Below are 12,510 nucleotides of genomic sequence, written 5' to 3' on the forward strand. Positions count from 1 at the left end.
TAGTTTCAAATAGCATATTTTAGGTAGGTAAAAATCTGTCATTTTAACAGATCATGCAAACAGGAACACAAGAGACAAAATATCAGCTTTTACACGCACTACATTTTTCTACATATATGACAGTTTGGCATTAAGGTTTAAAATATAAATCACAACCGGATTGCGATATAAACCCAAGGAAAACTGGATGTTCCCATGCCTTTGCTAGTGAAAGGCATGGGAAACTACTGAAAAAGTGTGCCTATAAAAGAACATGATGACTTTTCTTCAACAAACACAGCAGAACTCACAGATAAAAATGCACACTGTGCCTTCAAAGTATCACCTTCTGCAGCCTCGGGCATATTCTATGTCAGCAATTCCTTCTCTCAACACATCCTTTTGAGAATTGCCACCACTTTCAGGAATAGTGTGTGTGTGTGTGTGTGTGTGTGTGTGTATGTGTTGTATACTTAACAGGACAAATTTTTGCCATTTGGAGGTAACATGTGACAATAAGCTGGAACCCCACCGGGTTTTCATTCCAACTATGTGATGTTGGGCACCTTATTTCACCTTGCCACACCTCAATTTGCTCCTCTAGTAACACCATCCTCCTGCTGTGGGGTGTCATAGAGCTTCAATGAGATAAGCATAACCCAGCCTTCAAGAACCGTGGCTTTCTTCTCTCCATTCACATTTTTTTGTTTTTATTTTGCAACCGTTAAAAAATACCCTTTTCCTCTTTCTTTTGAGGCCATCTTTTATCATTTTTTTGTTACTAGTCAAGAGGAATTGGGGGTTGAAAACAGTGAACGTACAAGCTTCATAATTTCCTACTAACTCTAAGATATGCGTGAATGAGAAATAATAAGGCAGAATTTCCAAGGTGGTTCAGACACTGGTTCTGAGAAAGCTGTAGAAGGGGCTCAGAGGAGAGGTGTTCTAAGAAGTGACCACAGTCACGATAGAATTGCTGTCATGCCTATCAAGGTGACCCCTGGAAGGGGACAGCATCTATCTGCATATGTAAGGTCTCTACACAGTCCTATAACTCCATTCCAGGAAGGCTTAAGAGTTCCGTCTAATTCACCAGTGAAACTCTCCCCACGTGTCCCTTCGGTTTCCAATTAATTCCAGTCTGCAAGCTTGAATTACAATGAGAGTCTGAGGCTCCCACACTTCCTGAGGAGCAGGAGAACTCATCCAGATCTGATTCTCTTGGAAATATCCTGCTCTCTGCTCAGAGTACACAATCTATCTGCTGACCACCGCCATCTGCTGTTCTGCCAATGGTACCTAAGAACTTTCCAAGTTACTAGTCCTTAAGACTTTTCTTTTTGACTCCAGAAAGCCCAGGTGCCTGGCAACTCACAGGGCTTCATCCTCCATTTTCTTCAGGAACATTGCTTTGTTTGCATCCTCTCGTTGCCTCCCTTAGGAGCGAATGTGCAGAATTTTCTTGAATGTCTTCTTGAAGTTTTCGTTGCACAAGGGGTAAATGAGGGGGTTCAGCGTGGAGTTGATATAGCCCAGCCAGATGGTGAACATGTGCACACGCTCATTGCAACAGTTCTTGCAGAAGGCAATGACCATGAAGAAGATGAAGTAAGGAATCCAGCAAAGGATGAAGGCCGCCATAATAAAACCCAGTTGTTTGGCGGCCTTCCGTTCTCGGTTCATGTGCAGCCCAGACACATACTGCCTTGAATGTGAGCGGAGCCTCTTCCAAGTGAACTTGATGTAATCAAGGCCTATGCTGGACCCACTTGTAGGTTTACCTTTCCCTGATGCTGACTCTGTGGGGGTGTCTGAGTCTGTCCGGGAGAAGGACTGGCTATCACCTAGGATCTGATCCTCTGACATCTCATTGGCCCCAGGCATGTTCAGGCTCTGTTCATCCATCCCAAGCGGGCTCTGGCTCTGGTTGAAAACTACGTAACTCCTGCCACTCCCCTCTGCCTCAGTTTGCACCTGCACAGTATTAAGTGGGAAGCACTGGAGTCTGTCCACTTCTTTGTCCTCCTCTTGGCCGAAGACACCTGGGGATTTCATCTCCCCTGGGTCTTGGGATGGTAGCTTCAAGACAGGCTCTCCGTGGGCATCTTCTGACTTCCTTTTCAGAACCTCCCAGGGAGACTCCTTCCCTGGTTTTTTGGCCCCTGCCTTGGGGTTCTCTGGCTTGAGCTTAATTTCAGAGAAGGGAGGGTGGGATCCATTGATGAGCTCTCGGTGCTGGCAGTGTTGCCGTACAGCCTTGTAGATCTTGGCGTAGAACCAGAGCATGAGCAAGGTCGGCAGATAGAAGTTGATGATGGCAGTCATGACCTTGAACCAGGTGACATCATAGAAGTCTGTCTCACACTTGTCTTCCCGGTGTTCCGAGGACTGTGACATAAAGTGATGCCATCCCAGAATAGGAATAATCCACAGGAAGGAGAGAAACCAGGCCCCCAAGATGGTGGCTGATGCTCGGGTCTTGGTACGATATTTCAAGTATCTGAGGGGCTGCTGGACAGAGCGGTATCGATCGATGCACAAGATGAAGACACTGAAAATGGATGCTGTGCTGGCGACGTAGTCCATGGAAAGCCAAAAGAGGCAGAGAGGCTGGCCCAGGGACCACTTGGACATGAGGAGGTAGAGGATGTTCATGGGCATGACGACAGCTCCCACGATCAAGTCTGCCACGGAGAGGCTGACAATGTACAGGTTCCCCACAGTGTGTAGCTTCCGCTCGCTCCGCACGGCATATAGGACCAGCAGGTTGAGTCCCACTGTGACCAAGGAGATGGCACTCAGGACCACCACCAAGGGCATGAGTTGGGGGTTGGCTATGGTGGTCTTGTTCCCCTCGCACATCTTGTCTTCGAAGGCGCCGGAAGAATTGGGAAGGGTCATTGGCACAAGAGCAGCCTCCAGCTGTGGCTCCCTCCCTGGGAAGAAAGACACAAGGATTAAGGTCAGCGCCTTGGAGATCAGTAGAGTCACTTGGTACCATCAAGTTGATGTAACTGGGGTTGTATGCTGTTCAGGGCAGTGGATACTGCTGGTTACCGACAGTCTATATCCCCTTCTTCCTTAGTCATTCATTTCTTCACCTATTCAATGACTAGTTAGTGAATTCCTGGCATTGTTCTGGGCACTGGGAATATAGCAGTGAACAAAACAAAAATCTCTGCCCTCGTGGAGTTTACATTCTAGTCAGAGAGTTGGGCAAAAGCAAGGCAAAGTTTGTATAAGTCCCATGTTGCATGTGTTCTGGGAAGGTGGACTGCATTATGACTGGTCTACACCGGATATGGCACTCTAGTTTGAAGAAAACTGAGAAGCCCTAACAGAGTGTAAATCTCTCTTAAAAATTTAGCAAAAACAAACTACTTTCATATTGAGACAAAGCCAGATAAATTCTTAAGAAGAAAACTAAATTTGTATGATATTCTTTTTCAGATAAAAAGCAAGACCCTACGGCATTTGATCCTTGTGGGAGGAACCCTTGAGTTACTTTGTTGGAAAAGCATCATGTGGATAGCATTGATTTTGCCCCAGCTCTGCCATTGGTATTCTGAGTGATCTCTCAGGCTGTGTTGCTCACATTTCTCACAAATGTGAAAAGTGGCGCAGGTGATCTCTAAAGGCTTTTCCAGGTATCCTGTTTAGAGTCCTGCTTTGGGTATTTTTTCATATTCTCCTCCAGCTCTGAACTGCCCATCAGAGCAACCCTCCAGCTTCTTCCAGTATGCCTCCTCTGAACAGCATCGCCTTCTCCTCTTATGACCCAGTCCTGCTCTCTGCTCCTGTCACTCTCCACTGTCTGCCTGAGAGCCTTCCCCACTCACCCCTGTCAGCCCCAGCCATCAGCTCTGTGAGGATAATAGCCCCCAAACCTACAGCTTCAGCCTGTCTCTTTCTCCACTTCCACATCCCAAACCAGCACTTCACAGCTTCACCTTCAGCCCTGACCAAGCTCACACCCCTTGGAATAGTCTGCAGCCATCCCAGGAAGGAGGAAAGAGGCTAGGGAAGTTCATCTCAGTTTTATTTTTGATTTTGGGTGGGAGAAAGCAGGAAGCATTTCCCCCAAACATTCCCACAGGCTGCTATTCTCAAGGTAGCTCCAACCACCCTCTGCTACAGATGTGTCTCGTTTCTCTTTTTTTCCTTGTTGCCTTGAGGACAGTTCTATTTTCTCATTTCTCTCTTTGCCTCATTGCACACAGAGGGGGATCGAGAATCTCTTTTCACTCTGCATATACTATTTGTCATTCAACAATGTGACAGAAAATTATTTTTTAATATAAAAATCATTGATTCTTTTCCTTTTTGACTAAAAAAGGAAAGTTGTGACGATTGAATTGAGATCACCGAACTAAAAATTACTGTCACATATTAAGTGTTTAGGGGTGAAATCTACTGAGGTCTACAGCTTACTTTGAAATGAATCAAAAAACAAGTTGGGTGGGTAGTTGGTTAGAAGAAGGGATAAAGGAACAGACATATAATAAAGCAGGAAGAGCAAAATGTTAATTTATAACCCAGGTGGTAGATATATGGGTGTTCACTGTACAATGCTTCCAACTTCTCTATTTTATCAATAATTTTCATAGGAAGATGTTGGGGGAAATTAACGTAGCATATATACATTTATCCTCCTCACCTACCACTGTAAGCTCGATTCCTTATCACGTGTTCTCCTCTGTAGCTTAGACGTGTTAGTTTGCATAAACATAAAAGCAAACGATCAATACATACTCCTTAAATGGATGAGTGAGTGAGTGAGAGGCAGGTGCCGCGAAGCATCTCAGTTCAGAACTTACTCATTCAACAGCTATTTACTGGTGAAAGGTTCCCTTCAGCTCAGTGAGCTGCTTCAGAAGCAAGAGGATCCACTTTTATCCTCTGAAGCCATGGAATTGGGAAGGATTCCTGGAAAGGCAACTGCAACCCCCACCTGCTGCCTCTCCTGAGGAATGCGGGGTGGGGCGGGGTGGGGGTGGTCGGGGTGTCAGGGAAAGAGGAGGAAGCCTGAGAGAACCCCGAAGAATGGGCCCCACAGGGCAGGCCCCCAAAAGGGTGGCAGGAGCAGCCGTGTCCACGGCGACCTCATATCCCGCTCGGGACTGGCTACGTAATTTGCAGGGCCCCGTGTAAAATTAAAAATTAAACAATTACTAAGAATTTCAAGATGGCAACAGCAGAACAGGAAACCGAGACAGGGGCCCTCCTGAGCACAGGGCCTGTGTGGCTGCCAGGGTCACAGGCCCCGTATGCTGTTCCTGCTCTCTGGTCTTCTTATCCAATCCCCGAACATGCCCCACCCGGTGAGATAATTCATGTAAGGCGCTCTTCCCTCCCTCGGGGATCTGCCTTTTGGAAAAGCAGATCGTTGAATGGTTCTCTCTCTATAAATGCCAAAGGGACGTCAGACTGAGTGTGGGAATTGTGTGGGGACAGGGATCCTCACTGCACCTCACGATACACAGGAGGCCATGCTCCCTTCAGGCTGCCCAGATCCCAGCAGGTTCTGAGATGCTCTCTCTGGGATCAAGGCCAAGCCTACAGAGATGGTGTGGGCGATGGGTGTGCTCTGAGAAGAGAGAATGGAAGCTAGATGAGGCACTTTGGACAGGGCAGTTGGAGAAGAAAAGCGGGCACCTGTAGATTTGTTATAGCACTGTGTCCCTAGAGGACAGGTGATGGAAGGAGAGGGTTCTCACCCCGGCTCTGCCACTTGGGCTGTGTGGAGCTTGGGTAAACAGCCATGCCTCGAATTTCCTTACCTGTAAAGTAGGGAAAACATCATTATCTCTCTCCCTGGGCTGTTGGGAGGGTCATTTGAGGCAGTGGGGTGGGAAAGCTCTGCTAATCCCCAGGTAATGAGGACCGGGTGACACACAGAAATGAATCCCTTTTCTCGAAGAGGCTAGAGTGTACAAGCAAGCCATCATTTTTGAATTAAGGCAATGGCTCCATTCCAAAACCATTAGCTGCAGCGGGACCTTTTCCAGAGTGATTACAAATAGTCTAATCCAATCAGGCCCAAGTGCCAGCAAGTAAATAAAGGTAGTCAACGTTTCTTCCATATCCTTGGGAATACTGACTGGAACAGCTACAACAGTAAGGAGCCAAGCCCTGGGCTTTTCAGATATCAGTTATTAAATGCCTACCACAAGCCCATAGGGAGGTCTTGTGATGATCCCCAAGGTAGAGATGAGGAAATGCTCAACTCAGGCTCAGAGAGGTGAAGCAACCAACTCAGGGTCACACAGCTAGGAAGAGACTGGTGAAGTCAAGATTCAAACCTGAGTCTATCTATTTCTCAACCTTTGTTCTACTGACATTTTGAACTGGATAATTCTTTGTTGTGAAGGACTGTCCTGTGCATTATTGGCTGTTTAGCAGCATCCCTGGTCTCTGCTTGCTAGGTGCCAGTAGCATCCTCCCCCTCTTCCCAGTTGTGACAACCAAAAATATCTCTAGACATTGCCAGATATCCACTGGGAGGTAAAATGATCCTTAGTTGAGAACTACAGGTCTAACTGAAGAATAAACACCTCAACTGCCTTGAGCTTTATGCTCAAGGTCAAAAAGGACTTTCTAAAAATAGATGTTATCTAACAATGCAATGAATTGCCTTGAAAGATAGTAAGTTCTCCATCATGGGAAGCATGCAAGAAGAACACTGGAGAAGGAGTGATGTGTGAGCTGGGCTTCGAAGGATGAATAGAGGCTCACCAGGAGGAAGGAAGAGGAATTTAAGGATGAAGAAAAGAAAGAATAAAAGTACAGATCTAAGTTCGAGGAATTGGGAGGGAATTGTTGGAATGATGAGTCAGGGAAGGCATTAGGGGACAAGGTGTAAGAAAGCTCTTTTACACCTCTGTGCTTCTGCTTGTGCCGTTTCCCCCTCATGGAGCACCATTTGCCTTGAAGCTCTTAGTTGCTCCCCTCTGTGTCCCCACAACACTTCTAACTTTCCCTTTGATATCACCCAGCTTATCATTCTTTCTTTAGCTGATTGTCCCTAACTAAACAGGGAGCACCTCCGGGGCATGGAAAGTGTCCACTATTTCTGTTTCCGACGGGAGGCACCCATGGCCATCAAGGAGACACCCCCTCCTTTATGGCAGGGCCACCCCTTTTCATTCACTGCCATTCTCCCATGCTGGTGCTGGGCAGGTACATGAGGGATGCTCAACAGACGTTCACTGGATGGGCTCTGAAGAAGCGAGACACAAATGAAGAGCAACAGGACACACAGGAAGAAGGATCTAACTGCAGAAGGTGTAGGCTTATTTTTCAACAAAGATGTCTAAACCAGCAAAAACTGGAGGTAAGATTTATGCTACTGATGAATATTGATAACCTTCATTTAACTTTTTTTTTTTTCTGGAAACTTTATTGTTGGAAATTTCTCTCATGGTAATCCAAAACATGAATACAGATTTATGCACAAGGATGCTTATTGCGACATCATTTATGATAGGCGATAAAAGGAAAGAAATCTAACATCTGGGAACTAAATATATTATGGGATAGCTACAGAATAGAATATCATGCAGCCACTGATCATCACATTTATGGAGCACCATTAGTAATATGGAAAAATGCTTATGATGAAATTAAATTTACAACAGATATTGTTTATCCAGGATGATGTTAATTCTGTTACCAGGTTTAGCATAAGGATGAGTCTCTGTTATGTTATATTAACAGTGGTTTCCTCTGGGTGGTGGGTGATGTTTATTATCTTTGGCATTTCCCAAGATATGAACAATGAGAGCATCTCAGTTTTATAACAGGGAAAATAAGACCTAACTGCATTCATTTTTTTTAAAGATTTTATTTATTTATTTGACAGAGAGAGACACAGTGAGAGAGGGAACACAAGCAGGGGGAGTGGGAGAGGGAGAAGCAGTCTTCCCGCTGAGAAGGAAGCCCGATGCAGGGCTCGATCCCAGGAGCCTGGGATCCTGACCTGAGCCGAAGGCAGACGCTTAACGACTGAGCAACCCAGGCACCCTGCATTCATTTTTTAGAACAAAATAAAATAGATTTATTCCATTGGGAAAAAAAATTTTTAAGGAAAGGTCTTCCACATTCTTAGCACATCTTTTATTTTTTTTAGTGAAAAGTGAGAGTTTGGGATTCCTTTCTTGATACATTGCCTCACCCACCACTCCTCCTTCCAAACTGCTCTACCCTCTGAATCATTTGCATTGGATGTTTATTTTAGTCAAGTAAGTCTGAACCTTAGTTTCTTTGTTCTAATTCTGAGAAGGAGGTACCATGCATGAAAGTACCCCAAATATTCTCACTGAGTGTGGCCAAGGCATAATTTCCATAAAATGCCCAGGCTTATCAATGCCACCGGCTGTGGTGCAGAGAGCAGACTGCAAATAGCAAAATCCCATTATGACTTGGTGTTGCAGGAACATGCCTGATCTTGAATGTAGGGCAGTGCTGGGTTAAGAGTTAGCCTCTGGGTAAGATGCAAGAGGTAGATGTCCTTGTGGGCAGAGTGGCCCTGAAGATTTTTCTGGGGGTGGAGATACACTTTCTACAGAGTCAGGGAGGGAAAGCTAATAAGAACAGGGGACTGAGTGTGGAGCGAGAGGGAGTGGCGGGGACTGGGGCAAGCTGGAGAGTATATTCTGTCTGAAAAGGACAGCTCTAGCTCTAGCTCAGACGCCACCAACCGCTGCAGGCCCAGATCTGCCTATTTTTTAAATGAAGCATAAAAGCTGGATTTCTACATGGAATCTTTTAGTTTTTATAATGTCACTTATTTAGTTGTTTTGTTTTCTTGAACAATTGAACACAGGTCAAGAAAAAACAGATTTTGAGGACATGACCTGTGAGCTCCGAGCTGGAGATGTTAAGCTAGTTCATAGGGAATCTGGAATGCTGAATACAAGATAATGACCCTGGGATAGACTCCTTTTGGGGAATCTGTCCAACTCACAAGCTTCCTTCTCGGAGAACCATCATCCAGCTAGGGGTAGACCCTGGCAGCCAAATCTATACCATGTAAACCTGATCCCTAGTCATGTGATTGGACTGGAGGATGTCATCTGACCCAGAAGGGCTAAGTCCCATTCTCTCTTCTGGAAAACTGGGATGGGGGTTGTGCAGCCAAGACAGTCTGTTGGTCTCATGAACTGAAGTGACAAGAAAGGGTGGGGGGGAGCTGTGGCTGCCATTGAGGGGCAGTGTTGCTCATATGCAGGCACACTGAAGTAGAGGAAGGGATGTAACGAGGCCTGGGACAAATGCCATGACCTGTGCTGGAATAACTGACCTCTCCATGGGCAAAGATGGATCTAGACCTTTCCCCCTCACACCATACACAAAAATCAACTCAAAATTGACGATAGTCCTAAACATAACAGCTAAACATCTTAAAACAATCAGAAGAAATCATAGGAGAAAAGCTTTGAGATCTTGAGTTAGCTGAAGATTTCTCAGACACAACGCCAAAGGCACAACCCATAAAGGAGAAAATTAAGTAGGACTTTGTCAAAATTTAAAACTCCTGTGTTTCTCTCTCTCCCTCTTTTTTTTTTTTTTTTTAAGATTTTACTTATTTATTTGTCAGAGAGAGAGTGCACAAGCAGGACGAGAAGCGGCCTTGCTGCTAAGCAAGAAGCCGATGTGGGACTCCATCCCAGGACCCTGGGATCATGACCCGAGCCAAAGGCAGACGCTTAACCGACTGAGCCACCCAGGCATCCCAAAACTCCCGTGTTTCAAAAAGCACCACTTTTGAAAGTAAGAAGAAAGTAAGAAGCTACAGAATGGGAGAAAATATCTGTACCTCATATATCTGCTGGATCATATGTCTGATGTATCCAGAATGTGTAAAGAACTCTTCCAACTCAATAGTAATAAGACAAATAACCCAATCTAAAAATGGGCAAAGGATCTGAATAGATGTTTCACAAAAGAGGGTATAAGAATGGCTCAGAAGCTCATGAAAAGATGCTCAACATCATTAGTCATCAGGAAAATGCAAATCAAAACCACAATGAGATACCACTTCACATCCACTGGATGACTATACTTTTAAAAGACAGACAATAATAAGAATTGATGAGAATGTCGAGCAATTAGGATCCTCCTATACTGCTGGTGGGAATGTAAAATGGTGCAGCCACTGTGGAAAAGTCCAGCAGTTCCTCAAACAGTTAAATAGAGTTACCATAATAACCAGTGATTCTATACCTAGATATCTACTCAAGAGAATGGAAGACATACGTCCACACAAAAATTTGTATGTGAATGTTTCTAGTATTATTGATAATAGCCAAAATGTGGAAACAACCCAGATATTCATCAACTGATGAATGGATAATCAAAATATGGCATATCCATGCCATGGAATATTTTTGGCAATTAAAAAAAAAACACAAAGTACTGATACATGCTATAGCATGGATGAACTGCAAAAACATCATGCACATAAACGAAGTTAGACACAAAAGGCAACACATTGTATGATTCCATGTACAGGAAAAGTCCAGAATAGGAGATCCATAGAGACAGAAAGTAGATTAGTGGTTGCCTGAGACAGGGGGTGGAAACAGGAAGGAGTCTTTGGGAGTGATGGCAATGTCTTAAAATTGAATTCTGATGATGATTACACAACTCTGGACATTTACTAACAATAATTGAATTGTATGATTTACTCAGAATGGGTGAATTTTGTGGTATATAGATTATAGTAAAAAAAGTTGATTAAAAAGAAATTCAGTGGTCCAAGCAAGAGGCTGTCTAGGTTTCCAGACTTCTATCTGTTTTAAAAACCTGTATTGCTCCCTAAAATACTTTCCAGGCACTAGAATTTTTTTTAAGGGAAATAAAGGAGTGTTAGGCAAATAAGGCTGAAACTAAGGGCAGATCCTAAAGAGCCACTGGAGTTGGGTCACAATTTTGACTCCGAGCTTCCCAGGAGCCAGAGCAAAGAGGAAAAACAGGATCAATTACAAGATTCTAGTGTCATTTGAATAAAAGCAAAATAGTTGCTTAGCAGAAAGACAGCTTTAGCTGGACTAAGTTTTAGATAACATGGTTTCTTGTAGATGGGGGCACAGTGAGATGTTACATATAACTTCTTAATCCTTAGCAGCTGAAGAGTGGACATGACTTAGCTACATCAACTCTTCCCTCCTGTGCTTCCATGATCCTCTCTCATTTTATAATTTGGCCTAAGAGTTTGGGAGGTTGGACTTGTTTATCTGCTCTTCCCAAGCCCCACCCCTGGTGTGACAGGCTGGGATTTTGAAATTAGGCCAGGAATGGGAAGCTGAAGGATAATTATCACTAAATGGCAAACAAAAGAAGTATAAAAAGCCCAGCTCCATTCTCTCTTACCCTCTGACATTGAAAAGCAACGAATGAGAAGAAAAATAGTATTTCAAAGGCTTCCTACATACCAGCATTGGGCTGGCAGGGTTTCCATGTTATTCATTGAATCCTCACAGTGCCAGTTATGATAAAGGAATTATTTTTTGCCCCCATTTTAATGATGTGGAAACAGAGGCTTCTGGAGTTTATAGGGCTTGGTACCCTGCACTAAGATCCAAAGATGACTGAAGAACAAGTCCCTTAATGGCCCAAGTGACACCCACCTTCTAGGCTATTTGAAGGGGTTCAGACCCCCTGCCCTAACCCACCCACCTTTTCACTACAGTAAGAAAGAAAGAGAAGTAAATACACGTTTTAAATAAAGATTTCACGGCACTGGAACTATGAACAACTGCGCTAACATTTGACAAGGACACTTTAGACAACACCAGGCCCAGCATATACACACATATCATTTCATGACACAATGAATAATGCTTTATTTTTGTTCCAAATTCCCTGAGATTAAGCCTTGAGAAAGGCACTTTCAAAGACCAAAGTTATCCAGGCTGTTTCCTTCTTGAGAAAAAAAGAATTATGTATGATATTGAAGTAAGTAAAAGAGCTGGTAGAAGAGAAAGGAGAGGCAGATGAGATGCTTACAAGAGAGAGCTCCTAGGTGACTGGGAGTCTCTTTAATATCTGTCCCCTTCAGTCAAGTGACCCCCTGCCGGACTGTGCAGCAGTCATCCCAGCACCACACCTGGGGCTCCTCGGCGCCACCTGCTGGCCAAGCCTCCTACTGGTACTGGGGCCAGGCTTGTCTCTAGACTGAGGTATGTGTGTACAGGAGCATAGGTGAGAGTGAATCAGTCTGGCTGCTCGTTCCATTCTTATATGCATTCATTTACCCATCCATCCGTTCATCCATCCATCCATCCATCCACCCATCCACATCCATCCACCCATCCACCCATCCACCCATCCACCCATCCATCCATCCATCCATCCACCCATCCATCCATCCATCCATTCATCCATCCATCCATCCACCCATCCACCCATCCATCCATCCTCTTTTCCCTCCACTGATCCATCCATTCAAAAACTCCTTATTGAGGCATCAGGCACAGATGTTATGATAGGTGAAAGATAGACACAACCCCAGTGCTCATGGAATTCATG

At 44.5% G+C, this 12,510-nt stretch overlaps 1 protein-coding gene across 7 annotated transcripts in view; it reads right to left on the bottom strand.

Moving 5' to 3' along the window:
• Nucleotides 1-12,510, bottom strand: part of HRH1 (histamine receptor H1) — a 78,579-nt gene continuing 66,069 nt past the window's right edge. For all 7 annotated transcript variants that reach the window (XM_034998603.1, XM_034998601.1, XM_034998602.1 and 4 more), the window contains one exon: nucleotides 1-2,915. In XM_034998603.1, coding sequence (XP_034854494.1) covers nucleotides 1,417-2,880 — 1,464 coding nt within the window. In that variant the 5' untranslated portion in view covers nucleotides 2,881-2,915 and the 3' untranslated portion in view covers nucleotides 1-1,416. The remainder of the gene's footprint in view (nucleotides 2,916-12,510) is intronic.

This window comes from Mirounga leonina, unplaced genomic scaffold (assembly GCF_011800145.1).
Source record: "Mirounga leonina isolate KUSES-001 unplaced genomic scaffold, KU_Mleo_1.0 Mir_94, whole genome shotgun sequence".
Lineage (NCBI taxonomy): Eukaryota > Metazoa > Chordata > Mammalia > Carnivora > Phocidae > Mirounga > Mirounga leonina.